The 19,875-nt window shown below is 35.9% G+C and overlaps 1 protein-coding gene across 1 annotated transcript; it reads left to right on the forward strand.

The window, feature by feature from the left end:
• Window positions 1–1,680: 1,680 nt before the first annotated feature.
• PDCL3 (phosducin like 3) lies at window positions 1,681–15,151 on the forward strand. The gene is made up of 6 exons (XM_044667035.1): window positions 1,681–1,826; window positions 6,744–6,876; window positions 10,035–10,125; window positions 11,028–11,171; window positions 12,323–12,531; window positions 14,242–15,151. Exons 1-6 carry the CDS (start codon window positions 1,821–1,823, stop codon window positions 14,382–14,384), a joined length of 726 nt encoding a protein of 241 aa, XP_044522970.1. The 5' UTR covers window positions 1,681–1,820; the 3' UTR covers window positions 14,385–15,151.
• The last annotated feature ends 4,724 nt before the right edge of the window (window positions 15,152–19,875 follow it).

Genomic DNA, 19,875 nt, shown 5'->3' on the forward strand with positions numbered 1-19,875 from the left:
GGGTCTTAAGTCTTGTTGCTCTGAGGAGCTGGCCCTGGTGACCCCAGGAGGCTGCTAAGGACTTAATGGGTGCCCCAAATTCGCTGTGACTCTTTTGCACTGGCTTTGACATTGTAGGTGGTATGTGTGTGTGTGTGGTGGTTTGCTCAGGTTGCATTTTAGTGAGAGCTATTTCACCCCTTTATAGCATGGAAATGCCCTGATTCCACATACCTTCAACACTGAGCCCTGTTGTGGGGTCCCTCGTTTGTCTGGATTTGTTTTTATGTCTTCTTGAGGAGTCCTATATGTGTGAGTTAGGAGAGGTCAAGCAGCTGCTTTTTACTCTGCAGCCATCTTGACCTGGAAGGTATACTTTATTCTTTACCAATGTCAACTGCCACTTTTCTCCCTACTCTTCCTAATTTTATTAAAAACTCCTACCAGGTAGGATTTCTCTGCATCATACCCTTATTACTTAGGCCCTTGCTATAGCTTTTCCTGAAAAGCGTCATTTACCTTCCTAACTACCTGAAAGTACTTAAAACATTATTATTATAATTACTTTCCCTACCAAATCATAGGAAACGGGTAATGATAATCTTTCTAGTACTTTTTTTTTTACTAATATCAAAAGACTATCTCTCCCCCTACTTTTCCCCATTTCACTGAAAAACCTTATAGATTAGAGCTTCTCTGCATCACCCAAAGTCCATACTTAAGACCTTGTATTATATGTATCTGCAAATATCCTTTCCTTCTCTAAAAACCTGCAAGTCCCCTAAGGGCAAAGACTGTCATTTTCATCTTTGTATCCCATAGCAATTAATAGCACCTTGGTAAATGTTTCTTGTATAAAGGCTGGAGCCTTTGATTACCTAATGCACTCACAGGATTTAAAGGACCCTAAAAATAATTTCGGACAACTCCTTTATTTTACAAATGGGGTAACCTCAAGCTTAAAGAAAGGAAGAAACTACCCATAAGTAAACGATCTGGATTTGAATTCATGCCTTCTAACTCCAAAAACCTGTACTTTTCTCACCAAGGTATGCTGCTTTATTCATTTAACAGAGATTTATTGATTTTATTCCCTAGGTGCAGAGAGAACTAGGTGGGTGGAGAACTAAGACAGAAACAAAACTTTGAATGAGAGCATCTCTGCCCTCTTGGAGTTTACAGTCTAGGGCGAAAAGTGCCTACATAGTGCTCCACTGCGAGGGGTTCAAAGGAATGTCGCGATTCTTAGGGATCCAAGTTATTATACATGAATCCACTAAGAAATGGATTTCTTTCCCTCCAACTACAGAAAACTAGTCACAAGAATAGCGAAGAAGAGCAAGAGTGTAATACGTTCCCAGCCTCTTTCCCTAATTCCTGGCTGGCCCCAGTGGTCTCCAGCTGGGAGCTTCTGCCCTTATAAGGAAGTCCTGTCACTTGATGTGGAGGAAAGCAGCTAGAAATGCTAGGCAAGCCAAAGCGCAAACAACCACGATGTGCGCATGACCTAAATACGAAATCTGGCCCTTTTGTGGTTCTACGCATGACCCAAATACTGACGCCAACGTGAGGGCGTTCTGCGCATGACTTAAAAACCAGTCCCAGTATGCTTAGACGCATGCTCGCTAGAGACTTCCTTGATGTGCCAGACTGAGGCGGCCTTGTCCTTGGCTGGCTAATTTACGGAAAGCAGCTGCTGGGGGCGTGGTGGTAGCCTGAGATGGGTTGGGCTAAAGTGGGCTGGGCTGGCCTTGCTCCTGCGCGATCACAGCTGAGGGCTGAGGGCAAACTGGGACTAAAGAGCAGAATCCTCTGGCTTAACTAAGGGCTTTGGCGACAAGATGCAGGTGAGGGCAGGGTGGAAGGAAGAGGAGAGGTAGATCCTCTGACCCCGGGCTCTTCAGGGACAGAGATTTAACCCGGATGAATGTCTGGGCACGCGGCTACGGGAGCGGCCCGGAGACAGAGCTGAAGCATAGCGCATGCGCAATATGGTAGCGTGCCTCTGCTGCTGTGCTTTTAATTTAATTATTTTTACTGCTCCTCAGGCTTGGTTAGGAAGCGGGTTGCGTGGAGCACCAAATGTAGAAATGTATGAATTCAAACCCAGCCTTAGACATTTACTAGACTTCTGATCGTGGGAAAGTCACTTGATGACTGTCTCCTTCAGGTTCCTCATCTGTAAAATGGGGATATGGTAATTGTAAAGCAAATTTATAAAGCATTATAGAAGTGCTCACTGGCCATCATTCATTTGCTATCAAGATCACAACGATGGCTTACAAAAAATAAACAAAACTGGGTTCAAATCATTGTGAATTGTGACCGTGGGTAAATAATTTAACCTCCAAGACTTGGGATCCAAGAACTTTAAAAGCTTTTTTTGTGGATAGCTTTCAATATAATTGATTTCATTAAAATCCTTTAAGTTTATTTTAAAATATTTTTTATTTCATTTGTATACAGTATTTAATGTATTTTAAAATATTGTTCTGAGAAGGCATGGTGACAGATTGAGTAAAAGGTCTGTGATACACAAAAAAGTAAAAAAAATCCTTGATCTAAAACTCTTTTTAAATTACAGGGAAGGTGCTGACCATATTTAGTAGAGGAAATGTTTCTCATGTCATTGAAGTCACAAGTCCAGATCTTGTCAAATGGGTTGAAAAACTTTTGCCCAAAACCCTTGCCTTAAGTGTGGGTAAATTTTTTAATCTGTGCCTCAGTTGGAACAATTAATGATATTAATAATAACATTACTACTAATAATAGCTAGCATTGCAAAACTTAAGGCTTTGCAAATAACCTCTATGCTCAAGAAACTTACTTGCCTAAGTAAATTCAAAGTATTAAGAGGGAGAATACAGATAACTGGAGCCATCAGGAAAGGTCTCTTAAGAAATGGCTCTAAGAACTATGCTTTGAAAGAAACCTTAATGTTTGCGAAATACTTTACAAATATCTCATTTTATTCTCACAATAACCCTAAGAAATAGCTATTATTATTATCCAAATTTACAGATGGGAAAACTGAGGCAAGTAATGATTAAATGACTTCCCCCAATGTCTTTCTATCAGTGTCGGAGGCCAACTCTACTGCACCACCTAGCAGCTTGTCTGGTTATTTTAGAGATTATTCTGTTCATTGTGAGGGGCTGGGGGTGGGGGTGGGGGGAACAGAATAAATATATATTGGATTATATTGAATCATGAGAGATAGCATATTTAAAGAATTGTTCTCAGAGCCAGAAAGACTTGGGTTCAAATCGCATCCATGACATATGTGGACTTGTGTGACTTCTCTGTATACCACTGGCAACTCTTGAACAAAAAAAAATTATAAGGAATATATTGACCTACATTGGCAGAAGAAATTTACTCATCTGGGAGTCACTTATTTCTGTGAAATCTTATGACCGATTCCTATCATTCACTGTCTTATAGTGATTCATTTTTATATTAAAAACTGGAAGGAACTTTTAAAAAAAAAACTCTTACTTTATGTCTTAGAATTAATGCAAAATATTGGTTCCAAGGCAAAAGAATGGTAAGGGCTAGGAGAACTGGCATTTAGTGGCTTGCCTTGGATAGCACAATTAAGAAGTATCTGAGGCTAGATTTGAATCCAGGACCGCCTGACTCCAGGTCAGTGAATAGAGATTCACTGAGCCACCCAGCTGCCCCAAAGAGACTAAATTTAGAGGGTATCTAATCCATTTTCTTTTAATAGATAGCTACACTGATAATTATGGGTAAGTGATTTGCACAAGGTCACAGACAAAAGTAACAGAAATAAATTTTGAACCTAGGTTCTTTAACTATAAATCTGGGTTCCTCCCCAGAATTCAATTTTTCTTGAATTTATTAACTGAATAGGTAATAGATGAAGCTGAATTTTTCTAGTCTAAAAGTTTAACTCAAACTTGAGACAAAGTCAATATGCTTATCTTCTTTTACCTTGCTCTATCGCTGCATTTATTGTGTGAGTACTCCATGTCAACTTCAAGGGACCTTCAACTTCAGGACATTTGTTAAATACTTACTTTGCAAGTGTTACTGTACTAGCAACTGGAAAGGATACATCATTTTTGTGTAATCAGCTAGCATTTAAAAACCCTCTTTGTGGTAGGCACTGTTTTGAGAATATAACAAAAAGCTCACAATTTTTAGTCTCAAGGAGATGTAAATACAAAGAAGGTGGAGAATGCCAATAACATCAGGGAAAGCTTTAATAATAACTAATATTTAATGTTATATTTATTTCATTATTAATTAAATTAAGTATAATTATATGATAGTGTTATGAATTAAAAATTATTTATGATAATTAGTAATTAATGTAATGATAATTAAAATTAAATTTTTTAATTAAAAATTTAAAATTCTTAAGGAAAATATACAGATATTAAAAATTATATCAACATGTAATCTGGAAGAAAAATAAAATAAAAAATGTTTTTAAAAATTCAGTCAACATTTATTAAATGTCTATTATTGGCCAGTGCCATGCTAAAGGCTAGAGACACAAAAAGAGGCAAAAGACAGTTCCTGCCCTCAAGGAGTTTACAATTTAATGAGGCAGACAACATGCAAACCAATATATACAAAGCAAAGCAAGCTATGGACAGAATAAGTAGGAATTGATTAAAAGAAGGAAAGCAATGGAATTAAGAGGGGTTAGGCTAGGCTTCTTGTCGTAGGTGGGATTTTTGATGAGACTTAAAAGAAGCCAGGGAAGTCAGTAGTCAGAGTGTAGAAGGGAGAGCATTCCAGGAGTGAAAAAGGATTTAAGCAAAGGACACTGGGAAGGAATAGTACTATGGAACCTGAGGGAAAGAGGTGGTTGATGATGTCAAAAGTTGTTAGAAGATGGCGATTGGTTTGAGCAGCTAAAAGATATTAATATACTTGGAGAAAGTGGTTTGTCATTTCAGCAAACATTTATTGATCACTTATATTAGGCATGCATAGGCACTGGTGATAACAAAGACAAATTTCCAATAGTCCCTGAGCTCCAACTGAGGTTCTGTTTTTATGTTTTTATATTATTTAATAAGTACTTAAAATTCTGTGGATTTAAGTGATATTGATGTGGAAAGAAGAGGGAAAAAAAAATCAGTGAAATACTCCCGCCACCCACACCCACACACACAAAGAAAGCATGGAAAAGTTTAGAATGTTTGTCAAGTTCATCTTAAAACAATTTTTTTAATTACATGGATTTTCAAGGCAATTTCTACTAAGTTTCTAAAGAAATATTCTAATCTATTAAAAAGTGCCCTATAAATTGAGATATGCTATTCCTAAAGATCCCTGAAGGTATTCTAACAAAAGCATGAAGTTATATTGTGAATCAATACTTGTCCTAGGGCTTCTTTGACATAGCTTGATTTGAGACCCTCTATAGACTTCCAGAAAGATCTTTCCTATTTGCTTCCCCGAATTAGGGATTTCTTTAAAACCTGGATATTTCCACTGTTGGGACCTCTTTATTGTCATACCATTTTTAGGCTTCTATGCCTTGCATATAACATGTATATAAACATGAGTTAAATTTTAATTCTTTAATTTTAAACTAGAGATCAGTTTTGGGTTAGAGAATTACATGAAGTAATTCTTCTAGAATCACCAGGCTAGACCACATGCTTCCAACCCTAAAGATATACTATTTTTAAATTTTAGAATATTTTTCCATGGTTAGTGATTCATGATCCCCCCAACCTGTTCTCCCCCCCCTCCCAAAGCTGATAAGCAGTTCCACTGAACTCGTTGAACAAAACCTATTTCCATGATATTTGTATTTGCAGTAGAGTGATCTTTTAACATCAAAACCCTAATCATATCCCTGTTGAACTACATGATCAATTATATGTTTTTCTTCTGCATTTCTGCTTCCACAGTTCTTTGTCTGGACATGGACAGCGTTATTTCTCATAAGTTCCTCTGGATTGTCCTGGGTCATTGCATTGCTGCTAGTAGAAAAGTCTATTACATTCAATTCTGCCATAATGTATCAGTCTCTGTGTACAGTGTTCTCCTGGTTCTGCTCCTTTCTCTCTGTATCAATTCCTGGAGATCTTTCCAGATAAATGGAATTTTTCCAGTTCATTATTCCTTTCAGCACAATAATATTCCATCACCAACAGATACCACAATTTGTTCAGCCATTCTCCAATTGATGGACATCCCCTTATTTTCCAATTTTTTGCCACCACAAAGAGTGCAGCTATAAATATTTTTTACAACTCTTTTTCCTTATTATCTCTTTGGGGTACAACCCAGCAGTAGTATGGCTGGATCAAAAGGCATGCATTCTTCTAAAGCCCTTTGGGCATGGTTCAAAATTGCCCTCCAGAATGGTTGGACCAGTTCACAACTCCATCAGTACTGCATTAGTGTCCCAATTTTGCCACATCCCCTCAACATTTATCACTTTCTTTTGCTGCCATATTGTTCAGTCTGCTAGGTGTAATGTGAAGATCTACTATTTTCTAAGTAATATACAATTTTGGTCTTAAGAGAGGGAAAGAGAAAGTAATAGCAAAAGAAGAGAAGGGATGGGAGCAGAGGCACTTAGGGGCATTATAGATTTGCCCAGTAGTATGGGGAATAGAATTAAGGCTTAACCAAGAAGAATCATTTGCCAGTCTACCATCACCCATCACAAGCCATCTCTGCCTCCTGGTCCCTACTTTGAGAATCACAATTCTGGGCTTTTTTTGAACTTTATGTCCCTAATGTTATCCTTGATCTTACTGGTTTAGGATCCCAATGCAGACACCGAGTGGAATGACATCTTGCGCAAGAAAGGGATATTGCCTCCAAAAGAAAGTTTGAAAGAACTGGAAAAGAAGAGGGAAGAGGAGGAAGAGAATCACATCCTTCAGCAGTCAATAGGTGAGTTCACTTCATTTCCTTAACTATTCATTATTTATCTAGGTTAGTACTCTTAATTTTTTTTTAAATTCAGGTATTTGGTAGGGTGGAGTCTTAGACTAAGTAGTGGCTCTGCCTCAAATCAGCTAAATGACCATGAACAGTTCGTATTGACCTCTGAATCTTGGTTTGCTCATTTGTAAGAGTTGGACCAGATAATCTCTCATCTACTTTATACTAATTTTTTTCATTATTATGAACTTAACAATCATTTCAACATACAAAGGACAGAAAAAAATTCTATATGTAACTAAAATTTTTATTAAATATAGCTTATGTATTTTTAAAGTCTATAATGAATTCAACATGTAAATTTCAAAGCAGTCCTACTTGCCTTTTGAATTTACTTTTCTTTTGTTCATTTTTTTAAAAAAGCATAAGTGACATTCTTTTTTATTTTTCTTTTATATTTTAGCCTTACTATCACCAATCCTTGGCTCCCAATTTAAAAACAACAACAAAAAACTCCCTTATACAAATAAGTACAGTCAAGCAAAACAAATCTATTTTTGACCATATCCAAAAATGTGTATCTCATTCTGCATCTCTAGTCCAGTACCCCCACACCCCCACTATATCCAATGCACATTTCCAATGGTGTGATCAATCAAGATTTATTTACATATTGGTGTGGTCCTTTCCAGGCTACATCCCCAACCATGTTCGCATCAACCCATGTGTTCAAGCGGTTATTTTTCTTCTGTTTCCACTCTGAATGTGGAGAGCATTCTTTTCCATAAATCCCTCAGAATTGTCCTGGGTCATTTTATTGCTGCCAGTACAGAAGTCCATTACATTTGATTGTGCCACAGTGTATCAGTCTCTGTGTACAATGTTCTTCTGGATATGCTCCTTTCACTCTGCATCAATTCCCGGAGGTCTTTCCAGTTCACATGGAATTCCTCCAGTTTATTATTCCTTTGAGCACAATAGTATTCCATCACCAGCATATACCACAATTTGTTCAGCCATTCCCCAATTGAAGAGCATACCCTCGTTTTCCAGATTTTTGCCACCACAAAAAGCGTGGTTATAAATATTTTTGTCTGTTTATCTATGATCTCTTTGGGGTACAAACCCAGCAATGCTATGACTGGATTGAAGGGCAGGCAGTCTTTGAGGTGGAAGAACTTCTAATATATTTACTTGTGATACTTATCAGCAGTTTGATTGATTGATTGATTGCTGAAGGCCCTGAAAGGTAAATCATGTAGACCCAAAGCTAGTAAGTGCCAGAGTCAAGAATTGAACTCAAGTTCTACACTGTCCACTATGGCATGCTTCCTCTAAGATAACTGTATTTTAAAAAATAGATAGCCCATTCTTGTGTAAATCACCAGATGATTTCTTGGACTCCTTACAGAATTGTAATAAGTTTGAGGCCCTATTCCTAGCTTTTGAAATCAAGTCAGGAAGATCGAATTTCATTCTGGGCATGCTTTACTAATGTCTTCCTTTTTTCCGTATAATTCAACAAATATTTATAGAGTATTTCTTATGTTCAAAGCATGAGGTAAGGCACTAGGGATTGAAAAAGCAAACATCTATACAAGTAAGTAATACAAAGTGATTTCATGAGGAAAACAGTTCTGATAACTAGAGGGATCAGGGAAACCTGATGAAAGAGAAGGAACTTTAGCTGTATTTGAAGGAGGCTAGGGATTCCATGGAGTATAATTAAAGAAGGGATGCATTCCAGATCTAGGGGACTTATTCAAAGGCATGGAAGCAGGAGGTTGGATAGCAGTCATTGTGTATGGAGAATATCTGGCAGACTAGTTTGACCTGAAGAGGGTGCATGAGAGGTAGAGTAGTAATTTGAAATAAGAGTATAAAAGTGGATGGATGCAATGGTTTACATATCAGGCCAAGGATTTGGTATTTTATTCTAGAGGCTATAGGGAGTTACTGAAAAGTTTAATGGTGAGCAATCATGATTCCCCATCATGGCCTCAGAGAAAAGTTGAAAAAGTTCCTCCTTTTCTGTGGAGAGTTTTGTGGCTGTGGAATGTGACTGATACTGTCTGAAAGAGTCACTCTGGCAGCTGGATTTGCTTAACTATGTTGTTGTATTTGATGATGGTGGGGATGGTAAGGTATATATCCCTAATGAGAGCAGAGTAAAAACCACAAGTAATTTAAATAGTGAGGCATCAAAGATTCTTGGGATGGAGAATAGAATGGTCAGGCCTGTGTTTTAGGAATATAAGTTTATCAACTATGTGGAGGATATGTTATAGAATGTGTACATAAAGATGTTACAGAATACATTATAGAATATATATGTTACAGAAGGGAGAACAGAGATCATGTAGAAAGCTATTGTAGTAGTCTAGGCCAGATATAACTAGATCCGGACCTGAACTTTAATAGAAGCTACATAAGGCAATGGATTGATGCTAGAGATGTTATAATGGTAGTATTGGGAAGACCTGGCAACTGATTGGCTGTGAGGGCTGAGGGAGAAGGAGGAGCCAAGGATATCTTTAAGGTTGTGAACCTAGGTGATTAGAACTTTCAACTTAAATGGAAAGTTTGGGTCTGGGGAGTGAAGTGGAACATGACTTGTTTCAGACTTTCAAGAGTCTAAGTGGAGACATTCTGCAGACATTTATTAGATAGGATAATCAGGGCCTTTGGGATTAAATCATTTCAGCTCTGTTCAGTCTTTTCAGATTGAAAAATGAAATACTTAATTTAATTTTTGGCTTTTGGTGGGAGAAAGGGAATAGTCAGAGATATTGATAAAAATGAGTGCGTTAGGACAGCTAGGTGGTACAGTGGATCGAGATCCCAGCCTGCAATTAGGAGGTCCTGGTTTCAGATCTAGCCTCAGACACTTCCTAGCTGTATGACCCTGGGCAAGTCACTCACCCTGTTTGCCTAGCCCTTGCTTTTCTGTCCTAGTTATTACTAGGACAGAAAGTAAAGGTGTGTGTGTGTGTGTGGTATGGTTTTGTGTGTGTGTGTGTGTGTGTGTGTATGTGTGTGTAGGGTGTTTGTTTTTTTTTTTAAGTGAGTTAGTGTATTGCTTTGGGGGAAAAGGGGAGAATATACTTTGCTTTGGTTTTTCATTCTTTGCTGCAGATAATTTTATCTGTTAATATGATTCATTTCAGTAAAAACATATGAAGATATGACTTTAGAAGAACTAGAAGAAAATGAAGATGAATTTAATGAGGAAGATGAGCGTGCTATTGAAATGTACAGGTTAGTTACATGGAGATTATTTGGTTTTTCATATAGTAATAAAACATATGTCCAATGAGGAAGTAATTTCCTGTTTGAGATAACATTTGGAAAGAATTATAATTAAGTTACTGCAATTTGCTCCCTTTTTTTATGAGACAAATAAAACCAGACTCCTTGGACATAACTAATGAAAATCTCTGTACAAAATGAGTTCCAGTATGAGGTTACTTTGTTATACGTACACTGAAGTCACATCTTTACGTGGAGATTACGTTCTGAAGTTGGCATTTTAGAACCCAGATTATGTTTAAGAAGTTATGAATGGCAAAAGTTTTGTATAGTCAAAATTGCCATCAGTGTAGAATACCTTAAATTGCCCATAAAGTACAGCAGCTAAAGGAAGTTGGTAATCTGGAGCCATGTTTTCAGTAAGCCTGGACTGGAGCAATGTCTAGAGGAGGTGCTGTTCTCCTTCTCCCCTAGGAAGAGGATGGAGACACTGGAGTCCACTGGAGACTTTGGAGAGAGTTGTGTCTCCCATCTTAGTCACTGTGGAATGTCTACTTGTTGAGTGGAATGCCCATTACTGATGAGCACTTAGACAAGTGACAGGCAAACTTTTTAAAGAGGGGCCAAAGGAAAGGAAATGCTCATCTGTCAGTCTGTTTCTAAGGCAACTCTTTCAAAGTTTCATTGTATTGTATCCTACTCTTTGTATTCGTCAGATTAGGAATAATGTTGGGTGGCCAGATAGAACATTTCAGGGGGCTTCATCTGGCCCGTGGGCCGTAGTTTGCCCATCACTGACTTAGACAATTTAAATCATTGGGTTTTTTTGTTTGTTTTTTGACCAAACATAGTTAGTTAAATTTGAATATGGTGAATTCCACTTGTTTTTTTCTCTTCTCTCTATGTTATAGGCAACAAAGGCTTGCAGAATGGAAAGCAACTCAATTAAAGAACAAATTTGGAGAAGTTTTGGAGATATCAGGCAAAGATTATGTTCAAGAAGTTACCAAAGCTGGCAAAGGCTTGTGGGTAATTTTGCACCTTTACAAACCAGGGTAAGCCAATTTTATGTATTCTTAAAAGAATTTCTTTGCTTTTGAGACTTTGAGTAGCTTTTTAAGATTTTATTGATGAGTAATTTAGCCGAGACATTTTCATTAATAGTCTTGAGATTTTAAGGCTTTTTAGTGCTAACTTATTTGTTCTTATTTTACTAACCATGAGTTGGTGAACCATTACAATATGAAAAATATTAAATTGTTTTTGAACTACATGTTTACTTAAACATAGATTTTAGGGGGCAGCTAGCTGGCTCAGTGGATTGAGAGCCAGGCCTAGAGACAGCACATCCTGGGTTGAAATCTGGCCTCAGCCATTTCCTAGCTGTATAACCCTGGGCAAATTACTTAACTCCCATTGCCTAGCCCTTACCACTCTTCTACTTTGGAAACAATCACAGTATTGATTCTAAGACAGAAGGTAAGGGTTTAAAATTTTTTTTAAATAGATTTTATATTTATTATATTTATGGCCTTGCAGTTTTTCTCCTACTGACTAAAATCTGGGACTTTTCTTTTGTTGAAAAATTTGGTTCCTAATTTTCGTGTTGTTTATGTTGAGAAACTGAGGGACTTAGAAATCAATTAATCATTCTTGTGAATAACTTGGTTGCCTACAATTTTTATATAGTAATTTTCAACTATTTCTACATCTTCTTTGCTTCTACCTATTCCAATGTCCAATAGATTTTCTCCCAAAAGTAATCATTAAATCATATTAATAGCAGGAAATGTTTGCTTACTCACCACATACATTCTAGATTCTGAATGTTTTACTACTTTTGACTTAAAAAGGAGAGGAATAAGTGCCTTTTACATTAAATTATGTTAATTACATTATTAGATAAAATAAAGTTAGATCTTGTATACAAACTCTGCATTCCCTAGCTCATTCAGTATTTCAGAATGTACTTTTTGGGCGAGAATTTCTTTTTTACTTTTCTATGTTAATCTATTAAGTCACTTTCCTGGAATATATGTGGCAGGAGAAGCAATTTTTAAAATTGAATTGAGAGAAGTAAAATAATATTTCAAATTGGCCTTAGCCAGCACAAAACTCAGGCTACTGGGTGGGGAGAATAAAAATACTTTGTTTGCTTTGTCCACATTGGAATATTGGCTTCTTTTGTTAATTTTCTATTTTACAGAATCCCTCTCTGTACACTTATAAACCAGCACTTTAGTGGACTTGCAAGGAAGTTTCCTGATGTGAAATTTATCAAAGCTATCTCAACGACTTGTATACCCAACTATCCTGATAGGAATCTGCCCACAATATTTGTCTACCTTGAGGGTGATATCAAAGCCCAATTTATTGGTCCTCTAGTATTTGGTGGCATGAATCTGAAAAGGGATGGTAAGTAGTTACAGTCTGAAAGGAGAAAAGCTCCTGCCAAAGACCATAAACAAGACCATGGTTCCCAAACAATGTTATGATATTTTTTGCATTTGCCTTTGTCTAATAGTTTCTTGAGAGTCTAGGAGCAAATGTAGAATTTTGTGCCTCTCAGATCAACGATTAGGGAAAAAAAACATTTTCACATTAATGACTAATATATTTTATTTGGTCAGCCATTAACCTTGGGTAGTGGAGTTATTTTTTTAAAGGTTGTATTGCTAAAAAATTAGCTACCATCAAGCTCTTAATTTTTTTGTTTGTTCACATAAGAATTTTTAGACATAATAAACAAGAATTTATTGAGGGTCTGTTGTGCCAGGCACTATGTTAGCTATAGAGCCTACACCTCTGATTTCATTGGGAGAGGGACCTCACAAGAGAGGAAACTCTTATCAACCTGTGCAGGTCAAAGGTTTTTTCACAACTTTTGGTCTTACAAAATTGCGTACATATAGGGACAAAGGAAAACAGCCCCTGCCTTCAAGGAGCTTCCATTCTATCATGAGAGATGACATGCTCCTAAATAAATGAATATAAAACACATAAAGTGGTACAAAGAAATTTTGGGGGTAGGAGTAGAAAACTGGGAGAACCAGGGAAGACTTCTTATAGGTAAGGAGCTTGAGCTTTCTGAGCTTTGAAGGAAACCAGGAATTCTAAGAGGTTTGGAGGTTTAGTATTCTAGGCATGAGGAATAATCATTGCAAAGGCAGGGAGATAGGAGATGGAATGTCATGTGTGAGTGACAGCAAGGAGACAAGTGGGGCCAGACCACAGGGGGCACAGAGGAAAATAATGTGTAATAAGGCTGGCTAGATAGGCCAAGGCCACATTGTGAAGGACTTAGTGATCATAGGTACCATTTTGGTACCATTTTAGTACTTTAAAATTTGCAGGGTATGTATTATTAGTGCATACCATATTAATCCACTTTAAAGTCCAATTTAATCCAGATTGTTTTCTTCTAATTTGTGTGTAGTAACAGAGAGTAGATTCTGCCTGGATTTTTTTCCTTCTACAGTAGAAAAATAAATCATTTAATTTTGCTTCAGGAAGGCCTACCACCACATGTAGAGCTCAATCTAATTATAAATCTTTAGTGAAATATAGTAACTGTAGCTTTAGCAACCAATTTCTCCATTTCCCCCCACTTTAATTGAGTTTTTTAGAAACCAGGACACATGTATTGATTCAAGTTAGTCATCATGGAAGTTAGTCATCTGTATGTCATAATTTTCTATTTCCCCTTCTCCCCTTTGCTGCTAAATTCAGTGACAACTCAAAATCAAGAGAATATCAAGTTTGATAATTTTTTTTGTCAAACTGGAATTAGATTTAAAGATTGCCAGCAGGATCAAGGAAATTAACTTTTTTGTTGTTTAGACTTATTTTTAGTTTTTCTGTCCTTCAGAAGTTATTCAGTATAAGACACTATTGAGCCTAGAGAAAATAGTTTTATTTTATTTTTCTTTTCATATACATTTGAATTGGTATACCTTGTTTTCTGTTGTGTTTTTTTTTTTTTTAAACAAGTGCCTTTCCACTTAGGCTAGCTGTGGTTTCTATGTGGGAAATTTTTTACAAATTTGTTGTTATATTTGAGTGAACTAGCTAGCTAAGGATGTAAATAGATTCATTTGCTTTTTTTTTCTCCCTTTTATCATACAGAACTAGAGTGGAAACTTTCTGAATCTGGAGCTATCAAAACTGAACTGGAGGAAAATCCTAAGAAACAGATTGAAGATAAATTGATGTCCTCAGTCAGGTGCTCTCTCCCAACAAAGAAAGAAAGTGATTCAGAGGATGACTAATTTCCTTATTTTTGTATGTCTTCGCTGAACTTTCTTGGAATGGAGAACATATCTAAGAATTTTTTAAACTTAAAAACAAATAAAATGCTTTTATTAGAAAAAAATTTTTTTAACCTTTTAAAAAATTAAGCTTAAAATCTATTATGTCTCAGAAATAATGGATACTGGATTTCTTATGACACATAGTATCCAAGGTTTTTTAAAGTAAATTACAAAATAATATATTGTGGTAAATAATTTCAAATAATTTCTCACTTATGTTTTATAGCAAATATAATTAAGTGTATATTTATTTCCATGCAATTATGCTATAAAATGAATTTGGGGAATTTTTTTTCTTATTTGTGAATAAATTACACAGCACATTTTATCCATTGGACTTTGTGAACATGCTATGGGTTATTCATTTCCTTTATTGTTTGTAACAAGGAAACCTTAAAGATTTGATCTTTATAAGAATATATGATGCTTTCCTCTAGATAGAGGTCTTTGATCTAAAATCTCTTTGCAGCTTATTGTGGAAGTTTTATTGCCGGACATGAAGGTTGAATATGGTTTTTTTACCTGCGTCATTACCCATGCCTTTTCTTTTCCATGCTCAGAACAATTTTGTTGGGAATTTATCTTTAGACATTCATCAAACCGAAGCTCTAATCAGCATTTAACATAGTCATAGAATTAAATGGAGATAAGAAATTGAATGAGGGGCCTTTTAATGTTCCCTGTACTCATGATAACTAAAGATTAGAAAAACAATTCCTTTTTCATTCAACCCTGAGAAGTATAATTGTTATTACAGGTTTGAACCTTAAAATATGAATGATATCAGGTAAAATATGACTGAAATTAGGTAATGAGCCTGGTGTTTTTCTTATTTATGTCAAAAGGTTCTTTTTACTTATTTAAATGAAGGATATTTCTTAGAAGAGTTACAAAGTTATGACTCATTTTCTTTGTAAGAATATGTCAGTGAAAGAAGTATTTGTATAATTTATATGAACAATTACACATGTTTATAACATAATACATATGAAACTAGAAGAAACTCCCCCTTGTTTTACAGATGACATAAATATGAAGAAGGGAAGATCACATACATGTGAATGTCAGAACTAAGATTCAATCACAGGTCACCTGACTTCCAATCATTCTTCTGTATCCCTGTCTTATAAGGACACATTAGCAGCTAAGAATTGTGCAAGAGAAATGACATCAGAGATGTCATCAGAGAAGTGTATATTCAGAAAGGAAATTAGGGCATTTTATGTGGCAGTCAGTCTATTTGCTTCTTAGTGCATTGTCAGCCAAATTGGAAGAGAAGCCTCAGCATGTTGGGTGGACCCTCTGGACAATTTTTGAGAGGACATGAATAATAGCTTCGTGGATGGGTTTGTGATGATTTTTGGGAAAGAATAGCAACCTGTCTATGAGATCACAGAGTCCTTGATGTATGGAAGAAGTACTTTTAAAGCCTTTATTTTTCCATGAGATCTTAATCACAGATTAAAATGAACATTGTATTATTTTGTGCATGCCTGGCAGATCAGTTGAGAGAGAAGGTTTCTTTTTTTGGTTTGTCTTTTAGTAGATGACATTTAAAAGGAACGCCGTGGGAAGAATGAAGGTGAAAAGTTTGAATCCTATTTTGCTTGAGTGCTATAATTAAATTTTACTTCAAAGAAAAGAGTGGGCTACAGTCTGAAAGGGGAATAGCATTCACAGGGATAGAAATGACTGGCTGCATTGTGTTGTTGGAACCCACAGAGTATAATTCGTACGAATAATTTGTACTGCTTGCTATGCTACTTAGAATTTAGATAAGTGTGAAAACTGCATCTCAGTTTCCCCTCTGTTGCTTTTCTTGCCAATCATCCTGCACATCTGAGGTCTGTAGTAAAAATTAGATCTCAGTATGTCTTTCATCAGTAAGATCAGTTTGACCAAATAGCTTATTAGAATTCATGCAATGCTCTAATAAGGGGGATTAAACTTTACTAATTCAGCCAGTTCCTAATACTACTTTTAAACTAAAATAGCTTATTCATTTTTCTTTCTTACAAAAATTTGTGCTTTGGATAACTTCCTATAGCTTTGTTCTCTGTCAGGAGAATGTACCTTGTTTACATATTCTTTACCATTTTTATTACTTCTATTTACCAATATACCATATTTTACCCTCACAATGCTCAGAGAATTAAATTTGGTTCCTAGCCATTTTGACAAAGAAGCACATTAACATTCAGTATTCTTTTAGGCTCCCTTTTGGTGGTCCATGGAAAGGGTTTAATGGAAAAGGGATGCCATAAAAGAGAGAAGGAAATGATTATGAAGTTAGCAGGAAAGATTGTTTCAAACCATTGCAACTAGAGATAAGCAGGAAAAGCAGGAAAGATTTTAAATCTTTTTATATTTGAAAATTACTTTTATTCATATTTCTCACAACCATCCTTTGAGATTAGGTTTTAACATTCATATAGAGGAGTCAACCGAGTGGCAACTAAATTAAAATTCACTGTCCACCAAATCCCAGTTCCTTTATTAGCTACAGAATTTGTAATATAGACAAGACCGTCGCAACAGGAAGAATTTTAGAACTGTAGTACTAGATATAAAAAATCATGGAAAAAATGAAGAAGAGTTATTTCTAAAAATAGGAGTCATGTTTTAGAAATGGTTAGGTTTATAATTCCCTTTACCTTCTTTAAATTAATATTTCTTAAATCATTTGTAGAGGTAGTATGATATAGTGGATAGATAACGGGTCACAGAACCCAGAAGACGAGTTCAAGGTCCACTTCAGTGTGTGTATATGTGTGTGTGTGTGTATACATACATATATATATTTATATATTTATATATTTATATATGTATATATATAAATGAAAAATATGTAAATAGTATAGGTAGCTATAAGACTTGCAGAGAAGATGCCAACCTACACATTGAGAATGAGTTTCCCCTGGATGAAATGATTGCTTCTTATGAAATTATAGGTCCAGTTTTTGTCTTTAATTATATAATCTACTTTTTCAAGCAAGAACTTAGAAAATATACTAGGCTAATTATGTTTGAACTATAGGGCTTGCTTTAGAAATATTTTTCTTGCAAAGTAATTTTGGATTGCTAATGGAGATTATCTTTTGCCCAGAAAAGTAAAGATCTTTTTAATCTTAAACATGAATTCTTGTTTACAACCATGGCAGAAAAATTTGCTTCAAGTACATATTCTAGTGGAGATAATCTTACAGAGATGTCTATATATTTTGATTTTTTTAAAAAAAATCACATTACTTCTGCAATGTAACCTTTTTTCTGAATTTTACACTATGCAATGGATTTTAGTAAAAGGTAGACCCAGGACAGCTTAATTACTAAAACATCAAAGAACCACTTGTTACAGCAAATTCACCTTAAAGTTGTGGTGGGCCCTGAAAAAATGCACCCATAAGCTTTTGGTGTATAGCATTATGTCTGAAATTGTGGAGGTTATACCAGAATTTAAACATCCATAGAAAAAATTTTAAGACACTGAGAGGCTGTGCCATGTCCAGGGTCACACAGCCAGTATGGGTCAGAGGTAGGATTTAAACTCCAGGACCTGTTCTCTAGCTAATACTTCATGTTCGTTTTCATTTTGATAAGAGTATATTTTTTCTGTTGATATAGCCCTTGCTCAAAATAGTTTTAGAATTTTTCCATGAGTGCCTTTGAACTTCGTAGCACATTATTTTGAATATTCTGAATGGTGGAAAATCTTTTTTCCTTTCAGGATGGATTTTTAGATTTTTAGAGATAACTTCAAGTGGTTGATCAAGCTGAACAATTCCATTTTCATCAAAAACAACATGTGACTATTAAGAATAAGACTACATTTCTTATGTAGTTATTAACTGGGTCTAAAGACAAGTCTATTCTAGAGCTAGTTCTGGGGATATTTTGAACAGTACTAGCACCATTAAAATAAACATATGGAACCCAATGTGACTACTGGCCTACTCCCAAATGAGATTGCCTCTACCTCAGTTTCCTCAATCATAATATGGAGATAATAATAGTGCCTCCCTCCCAGGGTTTTAATTTCATCTATGAGGATTGAGTGAGATAATATTTGTAAAGAGCCTGGTATAAAGTAGCTTAATAAATGTTCTCTTACCCTCACTTCAATAAATGTTTTATTTTAGCCATACTATACCTGTAAGTTGGAGTTCCTTTTATGACATTCTTAAAAGTCAGCCTGGTCCTAGTTTGAGGCTTTGTACTTCACTTAGGAGAATAAATATTATAAAAAGCATCACATACACAAATCTTTCCAAAATTACTCCCAAAGTGAAAACAGAAGCCTTAACAAGAATCTTTTCCTTCCTTCCTTCCTTCCTTCCTTCCTTCCTTCCTTCCTTCCTTCCTTCCTTCCTTCCTTCCTATATGGAAAAAAGAAGAGGTCTGAAAAGCAAAGCCTCTTTCTTTGGAGGAATACATCTTTACATAGGAAACAAATATTTATTAAATGCCTACTATGTGACAGGTATTATGCTAAGTACTTTACAAATGTTTATTCTTCACAACAATCCTGGGAGGCAAGTAAATGCTTTTATCATCTCCCTATTACAAGTAAGGAAACTGAGGCAGATAGGTTAAATGACTTGACCAGGGTCACCTAGCTAGTAAGTATCTGAGACTTAATTTGAATTCGGATTTATCTGACTCCAGGTCCAGCATTCTTTTACTGTACTAACCTAGCTGCCTCTGTGTCTATATAGTCATCCCTCGCTGTATCACAGTTCATTTATCATAGCTTTATTGTATTGCAGTTTTTGAAAAAATATATATCTAATTCTGTATCGAGTTTTCACTGTATTGCAGGACCAACCACAGCACTGTGTTCTGTATCCTGGGCACTGATTGGCTCAGTGTTTATATGAGTGCGAGAAAGGTTAATAAGAGTGTAGACAAGGTTTATAGGAGAGTGGAAAGGGTTTTTATAAAGCCTTAAATATATATATATATATATATATATAATATAATGCTGCTGCTACTTTGAGGATTTTCACCTATCATGGGGTTCTCTGGAATGTAACTCCCGTGATAGGTGAGGGATCACTGTATATAAGTATAGGTATATGGAATGACCTCCAGGAACAGATGCAGAGTGAAAGGAGCAGAGCCAGAAGAACATTGTACACAGAGACTGATATACTGTGGTAAAATCGAATGTAATGGACTTCTGTACTGGCAGCAATGCAATGACCCAGGACAATTCTGAGGGATTTAGGGAAAGGAACGCTACTCACATACTGCAGGAGTGGAAACACAGAAGAAAAACAACTGTTTGAACACATGGGTTGAGGCGGACATGATTGAGGATGTAGACTCGAAACAACCACACCAATGCAATTATCAACAATTTGGAAATAGGTCTTGATTGATGACACATGTTAAAACCAGTGGAAATACACATCGGCTACGGGCAAGGAGGGGAGAGCTGGGGGTGGGG

Source organism: Gracilinanus agilis, chromosome 3 (genome assembly GCF_016433145.1).
Source record: "Gracilinanus agilis isolate LMUSP501 chromosome 3, AgileGrace, whole genome shotgun sequence".
Lineage (NCBI taxonomy): Eukaryota > Metazoa > Chordata > Mammalia > Didelphimorphia > Didelphidae > Gracilinanus > Gracilinanus agilis.